The following is an 18301-nucleotide window of genomic DNA, read 5'->3' as shown; positions in this document are numbered from 1 at the left end:
GGTAACATTTTTTTTTTAAAATTAATTTAGTATAAAGTGGCACCATACAGTGACAGTGTGAAATTGGGTCTGAATACTTTTTGAATGCATCTGATCATTAAATGTACTAAACATAGTGTAAATGTGATGAATATGATCTTATATGAAAAATGTTTCTCTCTATATAGTCAAGCCGATTCATCCATGCAAATCAATTTCAGTTAAAAACTAGATAAAAACCAGAACAACGCTTACTCTTTATTGTAAAAAGACTTTTATTACATTCTTAAATCCACATATTGTATCACCATTGTGCAATAACACTTTACTGTGTTAAAACCTCTTGGGCTTTATATCCATGACATATCATAAATTATTTCTTATTAAAATCTATAATGATTTAATATTAATAATCTTAAAATAGAGTGAAAATATCATAAACAGAAGGATCATGACAAAAGAGAAACTTTTAGGGAGACATCTTTAAAAATGCTCTTTAAAAAAAATAGAATTACATCTCTCCAAGACAAAAAGGACACTAAACTGATAAGAAAAAAAAAAAAAAAAAAACCCAAACAGTACATATAAGGATAAAAATTAAGAAACAAAAAGATCACAACAAAACCAACACAAGATTCAGAGATTATAATCCATCTTTTATATTTATTTTACTATATTTACTTTTTTTTAAACATCCTATTTCATCTAGTACTCAAACTTGAAAAAAGTCGCAACAATGATATTAGACAGGGGTAAAATCTTTGATACTTCTGTAATCAAACATTCACGAGAACATGTACTGTACACAGTGATCAAGGTTTTAAGGTCTTCTATGTTGGTGCAAGGTGTCTTGCGAGCTAGACACTGTAGGACAGAGAGCCCAGCTATCTCCCTGAGTAACTCTAAACGGAAATGTAAGTGCAGATCTCCAGGACTGTCCCCTGGACAGACTTTAGGCCTGCAACAACTATAAAGTATGCCGACTCTTGTGAAATCAGCATGTCTAACATTCTCTAACTTTAACACACAAAGTATTGCACTTTGTCACAATCTGTAAGTGTCGTCTGGCCATGTCAGCTGCTAGCTGACCTGTGTAGTAATTGGCTGTGTATTTGGTACGTTATATTCTAAATAAACATTATTTTGCTGTGCTCTGAGGTTGACTATGCTGGAGTGCTCATGGAAATATTAACTATTAATACATGGCAGCAAAAGGCCCCACACACTGAGAATAATGGGAAAGACATTATTACACAATCCCACTGTGCCACAGGCTTGTGTACACAGTAAAAAGGGTAATGAGCCTTCGTACTGTGTGAGATAACTTGGTGTATGGGGAAAAGCACTGTCCCAGCAGTGCAAAGCAAACCTGGCTGAAATATAAAATAAAGCTAGATATCCAACATCGGCCACGTGATTGTCTTACATGCTTTAGAAAGCAGTAACAGCAGTGATTTCTCAGGTTAAAACCTTTTTTTTTTCTATTGTAGCGTCTTCAGTATACTGATAAGACAATGTAGTTTTACAGAAACACAATATGTCGCCCTACTTTGACGATAAAGGTTGCAGCTGTACACACCCTCCTGCACCTCCAGAGACTTGACTTCAGATAGATCTGTATCTATGTGGGGCTTCCTGGGCCTTAAGGCTTGTACTGTTCTCATATGACAGAGAAGCAGTTGGAGAGGGTGTCCTCAGTATAAGTAGATCCAGCATTACAGGTTGTGTTTGTCTTCTCTCAAGATTTAAGAGCATTATTTTAAGGATTGTTTGGTCATCACTGGCCTTCAAATGTACCACTAATTGTTATATATAAATATATATATATTTTTAAAGCTCTCTAGTATGAACGCAGAAATCCTAACTCAGGGGGGTAGCTGATGGCTCTGTCAACCCTTTCCCGTGCCATGTAGTGTTTGAAGAGGGTGAGGTAGTAAGGGAGTAGGAAATAAGGAACAGAGGATTGAATTCTCCAATCAGAACATCTTGGCTGTCTGTGATAGCACAATCTGCCCGACCCCGAAGCAGCGAGAGCTGAGACGAGACAGTGAATCTCTCTAACTGATGTCCGCCCACCTGTCCGCTCTGTATTCTCTGCCCCTTATTCAACTATATAGGTGTCGGTGTAGTTAATCGTCACATTTCCAGAGGCTCCTCCACCAGAGCACATAACCGCACAGTGGTCGGCTGCCCAGCAACGTGTTTACAGTAGGAGGGTGTATCAAACATTTCTGACTGGTTTGACCTTAAGAGTCACAGATGGCAGTTTGAGTGCGAACCCGTAAAATATTGTGCCAAGAGTTCAGTTTGGATTCTAACAAGGATTCATAAGTGCTAATTATCCACTAGATTATCTTTTCAATGACAATCTTTCCATCCCAGAACCCCAAAGTATGGACAGGCAGTATCTGTTTGAGAGACCTGAGCACAAACATTACCCTCCTCCCTCTCCGCTCTCTGTATAAATTCACAACAGCTCCTCTCATTTTACACGATAATATATACATATACACATGTATATTATCATGTACAAAATCTGAAAATACTTTCAAAACACCTCTATCATTCTCTCACTCTCCAAGTGGCATTTGCAAAGGGAAAAAGGTATTAGGACTGAGGTCATTGATTGCATTAAAAAAATAATAAAGAGCTCACATTAGTGTCTGAGGGTGTGCTAATAAAAAGATCAACATAAGTGCCATGTTTTGTGCTCTGTACGCAAGCATTTGTAGGTGCATGGCGGCAGACACTGAATGTTAGCGCATGATTCACACAGTTTAAAAAACCCTGTCTGCTTGTGAGTTTGATCATGGTCCCTTTAAACAGTTTGTTCATGTTACAAAACTGCAAAATATGGGCACTACCAAAAAAAAAAAGTTAAATGAAACAAAAAACTGTGATTCGAATGACAACTGAAACAGGCATCTTTACTGCAAACCTCCACAAAGTGGGTGAGGATTTTTAGTATGTACATTCTATATCAAGCCTAGGGCTGTGCTGAACGGTAAAGGGAAAAGGGGGTACATTCAAAAATAGCTTACAGGAACTGTGAGAACGATAAATGTCAAATTTATATTATAAAGGAATTCAGCTTGAGAGGTTTAAGGTCTCCTCATAGAAAAATATCTTTAATGTAGGCTTCTACGTTTTTCTTGTCTTTGACTCCCTAAAAAACGAGGTAACATGCACTGAGCACCCAGAAGGAGATCCTGTGGTGTTACATTGGAGCTGAAAGGACTGCCTCGCGAGGCAGCGTAAGCTACTCCACAAGGTTGGGAGTTCAGAGGTGAGAGGAGTGTGTCCTAAAGTGTAGCGTGCAGGATTGTCATTGAGCTGCTGGTAGATTTTGCCTCAGCTGGTTGCCACATTTTTTTTAAATCTCCCCCTCCCTAAACCTCAGTGTTTCTATTTGAATCAAGCTATTTAGCTACGTGGCGCTAGCCCTCCGTGGAGTCTGGGAAGGTGATTTCACTGCCGAAAACCTCCCTATACAGGGGGGGGAACGTGTACGCTGTCTCAGGGTGAACAAGACGGAAAAACTCCAGTTTGTCGATATGAAGGTTGCAAATTGACTTCATGACAGGAAGCTTCGACACCATCTAGATAAGACATAAAAAAGAAGGCATTAAAAATGGATAAATCAATGAATTAATACAATGTGTAAATGAATCATCATAACAGTTATTTTCACCAAACTGGCATAGCAGTGCAGCAGCAGCTGTACCTTAGCTAGTTTGTCTTCTGACGCGCCCTCTTTTTGTAGGCAGCGCTGCAGAGCCACGTAGACTTTGTCCTGCAACTTCTGTATCTTCTGGACGTCTGTGAGCCAGGGTCGGTCTGGAGGAAATAAGCATGACAAAATGTTATCATCAGGATTGTCATGCCGCCAGTGTTAAACTGCACCTGGTAAGATTTACATGTTATGTCTAGGTGCAGAATAATAGCAAAATGCATTTGTTGTCCTATGAACTTTTGGAAGATGATTTATTTGCTTAACTTAATCCCTTTATTTTCTTTAGGCAATGGTAATTAATTTACAGAGATATTAATCTTTCGTCTTGAGGAGTGAGCTATTTGATGCCAAATATCACACCCTAACCCTAACTGTTGTTTGACTTGATATATGTTGACACATTGGTATATTCATGCTTTGGAAAATGGCCAAAAAGTAATTATTTGCCATTAGCGTGTTTCACTCTTGCTGGCATTGAAGCAGTATCTGTGTCTCCAATAGTCTCTGAAATGTGACTTATTAAATCAGGGACAATGTACAAAATAACATTAGTCTCGAGATGAGACGAGATGCCTTGTACCGGATTTAGCTTACTAGCTACTTTCCATCCGTAGTATGGGGTCAAATTGTCCATAAAATGTTAATAAACCAGTTTGAAAGCACAGGGATGATGAGGTCTACTTATGTCACTCTGTCCTTGTCATGAGGATTTATCATTCCCAATACCTATCGGTAGCAAACTACTATGCTGTCTAATTGCAGTGGCAATTAGCCCTGCTATTGATGTTAGTTGACAACATATCATCCAGGTCTGACAGTCATCTGACGAGTGTCAAACAAGTGCCATAAACCTTCAGTATTGATTGCAGACTACAACGAGAAAGAATCTGTGGCACGGCTGAGAAAGAACTTGAGATGAGTTTATCTAGTTTGACAAATACCTGGTGAGAGCAGCACAGCAGCACTGAAAAGAGCCATCTCTTCCTCTGACATCTGTATACGGCTCAGGCTTTTAGCCAAGTCAAACACTGCATTCACAAGGTCGTCACAGCCTAGGTAGAAGAAGAAGAAAGAGTAAGATCATCAAAAACAGAAACTCTGATGATACTGACAGAAACTTCAAATTCATGCTCAAATCCACTGTTCAGCATGTTTTCATGTTGATACATTTGATTCCCACGAGAGAAACAACAACAGTGAACATGTTACTCACCGAGAGCTTTGAAAAGCTGAGCAGTGGCAAACTTTCCATCAAAGAGCAATGTGTTGTTGATGGGATTGTAAGCCCTACACATGCGGATCAGAAGAACATCCATGCAGCCTGTGGAGAAATGCAAAAAAAAAAAAACTTAGCTTATGTCTAAATAGTTATGGGTCTGATGCCGTAAGAGTCTCTAAACTTAAAAAAAATAAATCCTTACTAGATATTCAAATAGGCTGCGATCACCAACACATTGTGTAACTGAGAACTGGCTTTTATGTGTAAAACATAATGTACAGGAACAGTAAAATATGGAAACCAGACTTTAATGACAAGATAATTATAAATATCTTCAAGGGTAAACTGTGAAGGGGAATTTTCACCCGCACAATTAAAGTCCCCTTCTGGTGTTCACAACTTTTGAGATATTTCTGGCTCTATTATCTAATTAGGCTAATAAACACCATGTGAAAAAGAATTCAGCGTATGTGCCCTTGTTTCGTCCATCCCCACAAAAATGAGGAAGAATAAGTTTGCTGCGAATGTTTGGACTGATCTATTGTCTCAGTTGTCACTGTTAACCTTAACATAATTTAGTTCCAATACATAAAGTAGATCAGGCCCGAAGCTAATGTATGTAACAAGGTCAGCCTCTTTTTCAAAACAGAACTGTGCACCCCTTCAAGTCACTCTCCGCGCATGTGATATTTGAACTCGGTGAACTCGGCTACCACTTGAGGGGGGCATGCTTTTCATATGACAACAGTTACAGTATCTTTGTCACAGCTAGTGTGCAAACTCATAAACGTACACACAGCAGGCTGTCTGTCTTGCTAGTGGCAGCACATCTCTTTTTAAAAACAGCTCCTGACTGTTATGTTGCTAAACACAATGGGTCTCATTCATGAAACGTGAGCAGCACGGATTTGTGCGTAAACCCTGAGCAGCGCAAATTTACGTGGATTTCCGCATTCATCAATCTTTTAGTAGTGCTGATTTTTTTGTAGCTACTCACAAAATCTACACCTGCTCCGGACTGTGTGTTGCGCTTGTGTAAATGTAGGAATGCACAGAAATGCTGCTTGTCACTGTTGAAAATTACAATTTTAATCCGTATTACTCTCTCTCATGTTCAAAATATGCCGACGCCTTTGAAACACGTAATTTAAACATGACAAACAATTAGAAATATTTGGAGAGAGAGACGTTTTAGGGATCGGACACGCACAAACGTGTCAAGGGTCCATCTAATGATGAAAATAATCTGATATAAAACCGGAAAAAAACTTTTTTGTGTTGCAACACGTTCGGTGGGTGCACACTTCACCCTGCGCAGCAGCGCAGTCGGCACCGGTTTGGATGGAGCTGTGACAGACAGCTAGTGCTTCTGTAACAATATAACCTGCCTACAGCTGAGGCTGTGAAGAGACTCCTCCTCCCGTCGCTGCTGTTTTTTTTTCATGTTTGATATCGAACATTTTCATATATCATCATATCGAATATTTCTGGCTTTACTTCTTAAACGGTTCTTTAATAAACCTTATATTTATTATTATTATTATTATTATTATTATTATTATTATTATTATTATTATTATTATTATTATTATTAATTCACTAAATCTGTTTCTTCCCTCCAGCCTTTGATTACCTGTCCCAGTCACACCACTACTAACAGAAGAGAATTAAATATTTTTTCTGGACTCCACTTCACCCAAAATGACTTCGATCCGCAATCTCTCTCTTTTTTCTCTCTCCCTCTTTCCTCGTTTGCGTCATGGCCGCAGGTGAGCAGGAGGCACCTACCTCCTAATATGGTGGTCAGGATCTCCTTATATGGCTATTCATGTATGGAGATCTATGCTAATTGCTGATCACCGGGGGCGTGTTGTTAGTTTACGATGGGCTGGGATTCATCATCTTACACACGTGTTTACGATCAAATCTGAGTTTCCCGCACCGTTCATGAATCCGGAGTAGAGTTTTAGTAACGTGAGCTTTTATGTGCAAATCTACACACAGATTTACTCACGTTTCATGAATGAGACCCAATGTGGGGAACAACGCAGGGAGTGTGGATACTGGTGTCATGCTCTGACCTGCTTTGAGGAGGATAATCTGATCGTTCTGACACAGGTCCATGAATCCAGAGATGCGCTTGGCGAACTCGACCACATACTGGATGGCGTTGGTGATGTGGATTGCACATTGTTGCCACATCAACTCAGCTGACTGAAAAAGAAAGCAGAAAGGCTTTTATGAGAATTGCAACACCTGAGAAGCATCGCACAAACTGTATTCGATGGTTGATTGTTGACTCTTATTTAGATATCAAGGATTGTCTAGTTGTGTGCTCTGATTTCAGTTAAGGACGTGTGACTATGGCCTTTATCCTTGGCAAGTAAGACAGAAGGGATTAACAAATCTCATTGTTTAGAATTAAGTATAGGGAAAGTGGGAGCACTTCATTTGTTTTAAGTAACTTCGTTCCAGGATTTCATTGTTGATTTCCATACAAGGTTAAAAACTGAAAACAATCCTCTATCAGCCTTTTTTAAGACAACAGCAGCCATGTCAAGCCAAACTTAGGTGACAAAATAAAAAGTTATTTGTCAATAGATTTAGACTGAAATTCATGACACATGACACTGTATTCAAACAGCAAGGTCAATAATAAGCGATTTGATTTTCTGTGTGTAAATGAGGATGTGCCATCAAATGCTTGCAGGTGGATATTAAAATGTTGCATCTACCTTGGTCTGGTATGAGCGCGTCTCCTCGGGGCTATACAGGGTCCACGCCATTCTCTTTAGCTCTTCTGTGCTGTACTGGCTCGTCTCAATATGGGACTTGACCACACTCTGGGTTATACGCTCTAAACAGGGGAAAACATTTGTCATTTCTCAGTAAAATTCACTTCTTGACTTATTTCATGACAACAATACTAAATGGCTATATGGTGCATTTCCTGGAGCAAATAACAAGTGAAATCTTTCCACCGTCATAGCTTTTGTTAAACTGTAAAGTGATTTATGGTTTGAGCTTTCCTACCTATCTCAAGAAGGGAGCAGCCCCCGGGCAGCGGGTTCAGGATAGCATGTGAGAAGAGTCCAGAGTCATGCAACAGCTGGTACTCGTGCTTGATGCTGTGGTTGCCGTCTACAAAATCCAAGTTGGTCTGTTCTGGTGAACTCTGGGAGGACGAGCTGCTGCCTCCGCTGCCCCCCAGCATGTCCAGGTTACAGTACTCTCCACCAGCATCCTCCGGGGTCAACGGCAGGTCGAAAAGCAGGCCCTCTGGCAGCGTGGTGATGTCATCCAGATCGCTGAGCGCAGTGTTGGAGCCTCTTCTGTAGGGGCGGCCGAGGTCGGCCATGTCACTGTTCTCCTCATGGGCACCGATGCCTGCACACTCTTGGGACTGTTGATGCTTCTGAACCTCTGCATACAGGCTGTCGCGCTGTTTTTTGGACATTCTGCCAAATTTAACCGCTGCAACGAGATGATGTAAGGACAAAAATGAAACATTCAAGAAGGCAGGGGCTCAGTGTCAAACAAGGTTACACATGACTCATTCGTTCTGACAGGCAAAAAGCAGAGGTGGAAACGGAGTTAATTAGATCTAGATAGTGCGGCAGAACTCACCATCACGGCTCATGCCCAGAGCGAGACATTTCTGCAACCTGCAGTGCTGACAGCGGTTACGGTTGGTCCGGTCAATTAGACAGTTCCTCTGTCGTGAGCAGGAGTATATTGCGTTGTTCTGTTGGCTGCGACGGAAGAAACCCTGCAGGCAAAGAGACAGACAATGTGAGCAACACTATATCTACTGCAGGTTGCAGATGACTGAGTATGTTAAAGCTTTGGTTTAATGTTGGTTTGACAACTCACCTTGCAGCCTTCACAGGTGATGACACCATAGTGAATCCCTGATGATTTGTCCCCACATATTTTACAAGGTATCACTTCTATTTGAGCTGGAGAGAGAGAAGAATGATACAAAAAAATGAAATAAATTAATTACATAATACAAAACAAGTGTTTTTTTTTTAATTATGCAGTTAGTTACCTAAAACATATATCATATTTTGTTAATGGAAGAGAATATTGTTAAATACTAATGGCTGTCATTTAATAATAACACTCAGCATTTCTTTCGTTTTCATTTGTTATTTCGAAAATATTAATTGGTTCCAGCTTCTCCCATTTAAAAATGTGGTGCTTTTCTCTCTTCAACATTATTCTGAAAGAAATATTCTCAAATTTGAAAAATTGTTGGCTTAAAAAAATTAAGTAAAATAAAATAATTCACCAGTAATAAGAACAACCATTAGTGAATCATTAGCCCCACAGCCCTGCACTGATGCACAGCATGTGAGGACATCTGTTAACTAGCCATATGAACATAAATAGAAAACCCATTGTCCAAAAGCACTGCGAAGAAAGAGCTGTTTCTTTAACGCAAACTGTATTAAAAACAGTCATACATGGCATATAATATGGTGCAGGAGATACAAGAATGCAGTTAATTTCGTGAGTCAAATGTCATCTGTGCAAGTATAAGCTTTAAAATGGAGTTAATACTGATACATTCGTGATAATGTGAAAGCAGTTTGGAGAAATGTGTCAATAATAGCACAAAGAAAACTGTGTATACATTATACACCTTGTGTTGTGTTTGTGGCAGCCTGAGCCTTCTTATTCAGGAACAGCCTGTTCTTTTCATTATGTTGTTTATCTAAGTAGCTGGGCCTCCTCAAGCCCAGAATAGCAGGTCAATTGCATTAGCTGAGGCCCGGGGTTATAAAGTTTCGCGTCTCCCTCTCCCTCTCGCTCGCTCTGCCACACCTCATCCAGGATGAACAAAATGTCAGCAGGTTAACAAAGACATACTGCTGTGCTGAACCGTCTAAGCCATACAACTGTAACCCAAAAAACAACCGCAACCCGCTGTTACCATGAGGACCGTCTGCAAGATTTGATTTGGCTTGGGCTGCAGGGTGTGCTAAACAATCCCTAAACCACTTTTGTTGGATCACACAGGGTATTAGGTAACCTGTAAATCGCTGCAAAGGCTTTAACCGGCCTTCACAGCTCTTCGCAGAAAATTGCTGTTTCCTAAAGCCTTTTTTTTTCTATTAAGTGCTCACAACTAATCACATGAGTCACTCAGTGTGGAGAGGGACTTGCGTCACACAGAGGGAAAACAAAAGACGATAGTGACCGGCATTGCCCTGAAAATCATGACTACAGAAAAAAAATCTACATATGTCTAAATATTGCCTTTGAAAACAGACTTTCTGTGTAGGCCAGATGACGTGTGCGAGTGTCTTGGTCGGGTAGAATTCCTGCTGGACAACGAAATGAAACTGAGGGATATAAATAAATAAAGGGCGATGGAAAAAAATCCCTTTCTCCATTGCTCCCTTTATCGCTCCCCCTCCGGAGCCTCACCCCCGCCCTTCAGCCTGTTATATAACCGCCGTCTGGCCGCATTCCACGAACACACTCATTCAAAGGTGGTTGTCTTGGCAACCGCTGTGACGATCCTCCCTCGCCCTCTTGTGCTCTCATTGGCTGCCGAGCGCGAGGGCTTTGTCTGTGACTCGCCGCCTCACCTGCCAGTCAGCTGAGCGGCGCAGTCAAGGCCCGGGGAGCAGGAGCTGCTCCACTGACACAGTTTCCCATTCAGTGAAGTGGGGGGAGGCGCTTGTGGTGGCGGGCAGCGCTCACAAGGAACACAATCTGGTTTCTTGCAAGTTTTAAGGTGGAACCGAATGTGACTCAGACTGTAAGTAAAGGGAGGGTGGAGGCCTCTGCTTGCTTTGAAATCAAACCAAGGTGAGGTTTGATTACTAAGAGATGGATGACCAGTTGAAACTGACAGGGTCAAACTGCCACACTGGAAAATATTTACAACTTGCTCAACATCTGGAAATATTTTCAAAAAACCTCTAGTACAGTAGGCTGCAGAAGGACGAGCAGACGAAGCTAATAGTAGCTCTCAGCTTGTTGCAGCATGTCAAGTATTTGAGTGAAATTTCAGCTGTGTTTGAGCTCAACCATAAATCTATTTTTACTCTGCTGCAGTTGGCTGCCCAGAGATTCCTCCTGTCGTTCTGGTCTATTAGCAAATAAATGTTGCGCAAATCATAACATTGAACTTAACCATACACACTGTTTATTGTAAATTATACTGGCTTCAGATAGTGACAACAGTCTAGTCTGTGAGCACTATTCTTTTTGGCTTTCACTGCAGAATGAGTGCGAAATTTGGCTCATTTACTGTAATCGGAGTTCATTTGGCGTATTTTCCTGAACCTGTCTTGTCGTCTACGGAACATGCTGCTCTTACGCAACCAAGCAAAACATCACCTCTGTTTGTTTTCTGTTAAGACTTGAAAAAGCATACTTGTTTAAACCAAACAATCCCCAGTTTTTTTAGAAAGCTGAAAATTTGGAATTATAAACTAATCTTTGGAGAATAGAAACTTGCAATAGTTTACAATAGCTGTATAATTGATGTTGAATTGAAATAAATACTCAGTGAATGATAAGCAGGCTTTTGACAAAACATCAATTTGAAGTATTTTTCTTGAGCAGTAGAGCTGCCAAATAGAGGATGAATACATCTGCATAATGATTATCATCTCACATTTAGTGTTAACTGATTTAAAAGTCCTCTCTGTGTCAGTAAGTTGGTGTGTGTGTTGGTGTGTCAGTGCGACTGTTCGTCAGCACTTTTCCTCATCAGTGCTGTAAGACTTTGCTCTCTCATCCCAGCTAATCAAACAGAGTCCAAGGTCCTATTTATCTTGCGCTTTACATCTACCTCACATAGCTACTGTATACTTAACCTACATTGGAGAGGGCTTCTGGGGCCTCAATGGGAGGAATGAGATATATGGTATTGTGTAATATACTGTAAGGCTTTGTGTGATCAGATTTGGCAGTTTGGCAGTATTATGTATTAAATGGACAGCCATGTCCTCTGCCTGTGACTCTCTTTATGCATATCTCCCAATGCATGGCCTCTACGACCACCTGTTTTCTATACAGCTATAGTATGTGGACAGTAATGACTGTTTTTTCTCTTCCACTCCTCCCACTGACCTACCTACTGAACACCGATCACATAATATGGCCTGACATTAACCCTTAACTCAGTGCCGATTCAGGTAATTACAAAGCAGATGCAGTAGTGGAATGAAAGGTATCCTTGTAAACCACGTCCATTGCTCTTAATACAAGGACATGTTGTCATATTTTGCAATGCAGTAGATTAAAACTGAATAGCATCTGTGTTTTTTGTGCTCTGAAATGTTTCAGCTTGCAGGAGCCAGCAATTATGTCATAATATGTACACTATGCACAAAGTGGCAAATGAGGGGCACACATGGCTACAGAAAGTGTATTCTTTTAACATACACTTTCATTTAATAGATTAATTTAATAACACAGGTGGCATGTATTTCCTTGTGACTATCATTACGTCTTTGGTGCATGTTCTCTTCTATTTCTATTTGCACACACCCTAAATAGGAGGTTGCCAGCACAGTGACAAGGTGATTACCCCAGTGATAAACTACACAAATATGGTAATTGGGTGACTTGATGTGTACCTGTATGGTGACTATAATTTTCTCAGCCCATAAATAATGTCAACTCTTCTACAGACTTACAACTTTCCACATTTCCCCGTAATGAATATTCCCACACTGAGCAGCAGTGCTCTACCTGCCAACAGATGCGGCCTTGCACTGTGTACCTGTGTAAAGCCCTCCTCCACTGATCAGAAAAGATAACGTGCATGAGTTTGATCATGCTGTATGTGCAGCATCAAGCCTAAAACCACACTCAGTTCACAGCATGTAATTCTGCTCGCTGCTCAAACCCACAGGAACAAATTTAGGACCTTGCTGAAGGAATCACAGACGCCTTGACTCAAAATCTCTTTACGTCTCTAGCTGTCACTTATCCTTATACATACTTGGAAAATAGATATGAACTATCAAAATAGCTTATGATACCGCTAAGCTTAAACAAATCTTGGAGAGCTATGTATTTTTTTTCAAGTAACTGCTGTTTATCTTTTATCCTGCAAAATTAAATCGTCAAAAGATTTTAATAAAGAGCTATGGCAGCATGGGTATTTAGACATGTTGCTTGCATACTGACATGCTGGCTGAAGAGTTAGATAAGAGAGGTGGAATCTTAGCATGCAGTTGACAGAGAGAAAGGGCACCTTGACACATACTGTAACTCACTGTGAACTTCCCCAAGGCTGAACACTCAACAGATAGTGGCTTTGAGCCTGAGCTCAGCACAGCAGTGTCCTAAGAGAGAACAGTGTGGCCTTTTTATCTTTACTGCAACTGTACCTTTGATCCTGATGCTAACTAAGCTCCATACAGTCTTATATAGTCTTCACAAGTGCACATTGCTGGAATCAGACAGAGCTTTATTAAGTTAAGTTAAGATTCCTTTATTTGTCCCACAGTGGGGAAATTTACATTTGTGCAGCAGCAGCAAATAGCATTAGTATAAAAAGATTGAGGATTGTTTATTTGATTGTGTTGCAGCACACTATTACCTAATAGTGTAATAGTGACCCAAAAGTTTAAACACTGCTTGTGCTTTTCACAGTCCAGCCTATTTTACTTTTTCCCATTTTTACAATAAACACAGCTGACAACTGGCGATGACATTGTAAACCATGTGTGTTTTTTCTCAAAATGTAACTGACAAGCTGCGCTTCACTGGAGTGACATACACTCTGGTTGATGTAAGTAACCTTAGCTGACAGAGGAAACTGAGCTTAACTGACCCCTGCTGTGCTTTCATGGTTAAATGTGGGCTTGCTGTGCCCATATCCTGCTTGTCACAGCGGTGCATGACTTCATGATACAACAAGAACAAGTAATTTTGTCTCTTAATTATTGTGAGTGGAGCTACACATCAATAAACTCTTAATAAATATGCATCTGTCACAGCAGTAGTAATTAAGTAATAAATAGCAGCATGCATCTTGTTATGCACAGAGATCAGGATTTTCCTGTTTAGCAAATATCTCCAGTAACTCACAGGGAAACATTAGCCACTGTCAACTCATTTAAATGATCAACATTATCTCATCAGTAATGACGACAGACCATGCCCCTCCACCCATCCACGCACACACACTGGCTGTAATCCTCAATGACAGAACTAGGTCAATGGAGCACCTCCCCCCCCTCCCCCTACCCCCCCTCCGGCCGCCATAATGCCGATGCTGAAAACAAAAACACGCTGGAAAATGAATTGACTGAACAACACCATGAAACAAACCATCATTGCTTCAGACAACTTTAAAACAATGTGCGCCACAGAGAATAACTTCGGAAACGTCCCCAATGAAATTTTTCAAACTCGTATTTTTGTCACACAAAAGTGATATAAACTGTGATAAAAAAAAAGCCTACTAGAGAATAAAATCTGCAGTAAAAATCCATGGGAACTGACTACTTTTCAAACGTTAGGACTTCCTGCCAACAGATTTTCGTGCGGGCTGACAGCCCGTGAATCACTCCGCTCACTCCCTCCCTTACCAGACTCTTACATAAGTGGGATCGCTCACCGGCGAAATAAAGTAACCGCAGCTGCAACGCATTCCTCCCTTCACAGGCGAAAAACAAATAAATGCAGAGAGAAGCCTTGCAGATTGCAGATTACAAATAACCTGAACACACTCATGAATAAAAATGTATGGTAGTTTAATGTATTTGTGCTATAATTGAAAAAAAAAATCCACTTTTTTAATCCTGTCATGTGTCTATTTAGATTAAACATTCTGTAAACAATGTTCAAGGTCCACAGGTTGACGTGTTTATTATATAATATAGGCTGGGAAAAGATTAGTATTTCCCACTAATGCAGGCAATGCAGTCTAGTGTTTATTTCAGTGCGCGCATTCAGACTACGCACTACGCACTCTGTTTGAAAGTCCCTTCATTACAGCAAACGCAGCTGAAAAGTTTGCATTTTAAAACAGCAGACGCGCTTGGACGTCAAAAATACGTTAAAACAAATGTGATTATTGCCATAAACTCACCTCTCATGGCGGCGATGAAGTCTAGCCAACTCTTCCAGTCATACAACTCCAAGTGGAGACGAAGCCAAGAGGCAATGAGAGCGACGCGCACTTAATTTCGCTCCAAACCGGAGCAGCTGAAAACTGTAACAACAGCAAATCCTCATAGGGGTTTTTCTACCTCTTCTTCGCAAACGCCGACCTTAACAAATATTTTTTAAAGAAGGCAAGCTTGTTTTGTATTAATTACTCTCTGTCCGCTCCGCGCAGTCTCAGACGGGCTGTTGCGATAAACCACCTGTAAAATAATGAACCGGCGGCTTTGCTCCTCCTAGCTCTTTCCTGCTCTGTCGCTCGCTGCAACCTGGTTTCTTTCGGCGCGTGGACTACACATGATCCTCACCCCGCGGTCCGCCCGCCTCGTGCCCCGTGAGCTGACGCGCGCGCGCACCACCCTCCGCGCGCTTTAAGGAGGCTCTCGCGTGCGTGGGAAAGTGTGGCAGTGTGTCAGTTCAGACGGCGAGCCACCCAGCGTGGGAACTATTTAATAACAGGCACACAGTTTTAATTCTTAGCAGACCCCTCTTGACTTTAATAAGCAGCAGGGAATGTTTTTTTTTTTAATTTGGTTTATTTTTACTTTTAAATAATATATATATATAAAAAAAATTAATCAGAGAAGAGCTCCCACTTGAAAACAAAACTTATCTGATTGTATGTTTACAGTAAAGAACCATTTGAGAGCATTTCATCCACAAACCTATAAACCAACCATTTTATCAATAAACTTTATTTTCTTTTCTGTGCTGTTTATTTTTATTATTATATTTTAATTAAAAAAATGCATTTATGCAAGTGCAAGCACACAAGCATATCCCTGTGCCTAAAACAGATTTTTGTTACATGCTGAAATGAATGTGATGTGAATGTGAGACAAAAGGCATACACACATTTATTTAACAATCAATGAGCCTATGGTTGTGTTTGATTTGAAGTGGTCAGGGTAATGATAACCATAACACCTCTGTATCTTAATTACTATTATTACCTTTGGTCTGTTATATCTCACAATATATTACTTTACCATGTAGCACAGATAATGAATGTGCACAGACAATGAAAGCGCTGTTTGAGTTTAATATTATGTCATGTTAAAGGTACAGGCCTGCTTTTGTGCATTCAGACAAACATGAAATAAGAATCAATTTCAACAATGGACCAAAGCTCTGGTCAGAAATACAGTCTTCCCTTATTAAGTAATATCAGCTAAATTTGCTGTGGTGATTTGTTATTTTATTTATTTTTTGTGAATTAAATTGCTGTTGTGTCCTCAGCTTTCCCTTAGTTACTAACTCTGTATTATATCACCGGATTAACAAACACTAATCTTGGTAGAGGAATTAAATGTTACCACAGGTTCTGCTGTGCTGTGCTGTGCTGTGCTTTGCTCTCTCTCTCACTCTCTCTCTCTCTCGCTCTCTCTCTCTCTCTCTCTATCTGTATATCTGTCCGGCTGTGATCATCAGGTTCATCTTTATTCCTGTTGTCTCTCTTTGAAATGTGTGTCTGTGCAGACACACCCTTCACAACACAGACCAAACCCATTAAAAACACTGGCGATGAAATCAATTGATTTGCAGGCGTGGGTAAGATGACGAATGTATCATGTAACTTAGGCACAGTTATGAAATGAGGAGAAGGGAGAGATTATGGTTAAGTAGGTTAGTGGAGCAACACACAACTTTCACACCCCTCCCTTACTTGTCTTTGTGCTGTGCATGCGTGGTGAGTCTCTCCCTGTGTTTCTGTCTTTTTCTGCTGCAAACGCTTTTGTCCTGAATCATTCCTAAGTCACAGATCATCACACTCTTACGCAGTCTGCGCAATGGCCCAATCTCTCTCTATTGTTCCCTTGTGTTTGTGGGTGTTTAATCTACACTTTTCTAAACTTTCTATAAATTGTGCAAAAAAACCAAAAAAACAACAAACATACAAACACTGAGCATAAATGCAAATAATGTATTGCTTTTCCTGAATGCACAGTTTAAAAACACAATGCTGGGAAAAGTGCTGTAAGAGTGTTTTGCTTTTTCATATTCAGTGGCTGTAAACTTCCTTTTCCTCCCATTTAGGCGGTTTTGTCAGTCTGATGGTTTCCTTCCGCGTCTGCTGCCGTCTTTCTCGGGATACATTATGTCCCTGAGCATGTCCTTCTGTCGCCATGAAGCAGTCACACATCCATCCGGTGTTCGCCTGCAACATCACTGACCTCCTAACCCTGAATCTTACGTAACCATGGCAATACCCAAATTAGAACATGGAGCATGGAAAGAGGGAGGTGCTTAGAGCCTCACATACAGGCACGTAGCTCCCAACCAGATTTCCAGATTAAGACAGATGGAATAAACCCGCCTGTCACTGTATGCGCGTACATGTGTGTGTGTGTGTTTGTGTGTGTACTCCATGTATTCTGGGACAGACATACAGTACGCTAAAGAAGAAATCAAAACGCCTCCATTCCCTAAAGCGGACATATTGACAGCTGGAAGTGTTTTCTGCACGTTCAAAGTGCGGAGCATGAATGCAGTGACAATTTAATAGCTCACACTGGCCTCTGTCCCACAGCACATAAAGCCCAGTATACTGAGAGGATTATTTTAGAATCCAAGCTCTGGCTTCCATAATCCTCTCTTCTCTCCTCTCCCTCATCCTGCTAAACCCTCTCTCTTCTCCTCTTTCAAATGCCCTCTAATCTCTCCCACTTCATCTCTCTGTGTGGCTGTAATCTGGTTTGTACCTATCTTTCACCTGCACCGGGTTCACATCAATAGGTCACTGGTCAGTGTGCCAAACTCTAGGGTGCCTCTTCCTTCATCTCCTGTTAAACTAAACCATATCATTCCTGTCCCTGCCGCAACCAGAGGGAAGTCCTTCTCTGGTGTTTGATTGGCGTTCGAAGACCAGATGCAGATGTTTGAAGACATATGCATGAAGACACAGTATTGACCTTGTGACTAGCAGGTGATAATATTTTCATAAGGTTTATTTAGTAGCTGCTCTGGGGATTTCTCTTGTGCAAAATTTAAAAGTGCCTGCCTCAAATGGGTGATTATTTTTTTTAATTTATTGGTATGACAATTTCTTTTTAATTTAAGGTCCAGACCCACACTTTCATGGTGTTTTTGGTATCACAGTCTTCCTCAGCAGTGAATACCAACATCTTACTGACTCTGTGATACAGCTAGAAAACCCACCAGTGCTGCTCAAACGAGACTATTGTTGGAGGTTGTTTACATGTTCAAGAAATACGTCTGGCTCC

At 40.7% G+C, this 18301-nt stretch overlaps 1 protein-coding gene across 1 annotated transcript; it reads right to left on the bottom strand.

Moving 5' to 3' along the window:
- Positions 1-252: 252 nt before the first annotated feature.
- Positions 253-15385, bottom strand: rorca (RAR-related orphan receptor C a). The gene is made up of 10 exons (XM_083969424.1): positions 15004-15385; positions 8805-8890; positions 8559-8700; positions 7965-8405; positions 7667-7788; positions 7013-7145; positions 4926-5033; positions 4654-4764; positions 3704-3816; positions 253-3578 (listed from the first exon to the last, which is right to left on the bottom strand). Exons 1-10 carry the CDS (start codon positions 15008-15010, stop codon positions 3417-3419), a joined length of 1425 nt encoding a protein of 474 aa, XP_083825550.1. The 5' UTR covers positions 15011-15385; the 3' UTR covers positions 253-3416.
- Positions 15386-18301: the final 2916 nt, after the last annotated feature.

This window comes from Trachurus trachurus, assembly GCF_905171665.1.
Source record: "Trachurus trachurus genome assembly, chromosome: 4".
Taxonomy (NCBI): domain Eukaryota; kingdom Metazoa; phylum Chordata; class Actinopteri; order Carangiformes; family Carangidae; genus Trachurus; species Trachurus trachurus.
The sequence above is the reverse complement of the archived record's forward strand: the minus strand, read 5'-3'. Positions and strand labels throughout refer to the sequence as shown.

What these genes read in the sequence shown, in the direction of transcription:
- rorca (XM_083969424.1), bottom strand. An exon ending in CTGCTCCCTTCTTGAGATAG is followed by an intron (nt 7,789 to 7,964) that starts GTAGGAAAGCTC and finishes TCCCCTGTTTAG; the next exon opens with AGCGTATAACCCAGAGTGTG. An exon ending in TGCTGTGCTGCTCTCACCAG is followed by an intron (nt 3,817 to 4,653) that starts GTATTTGTCAAA and finishes TATTTCCTCCAG; the next exon opens with ACCGACCCTGGCTCACAGAC.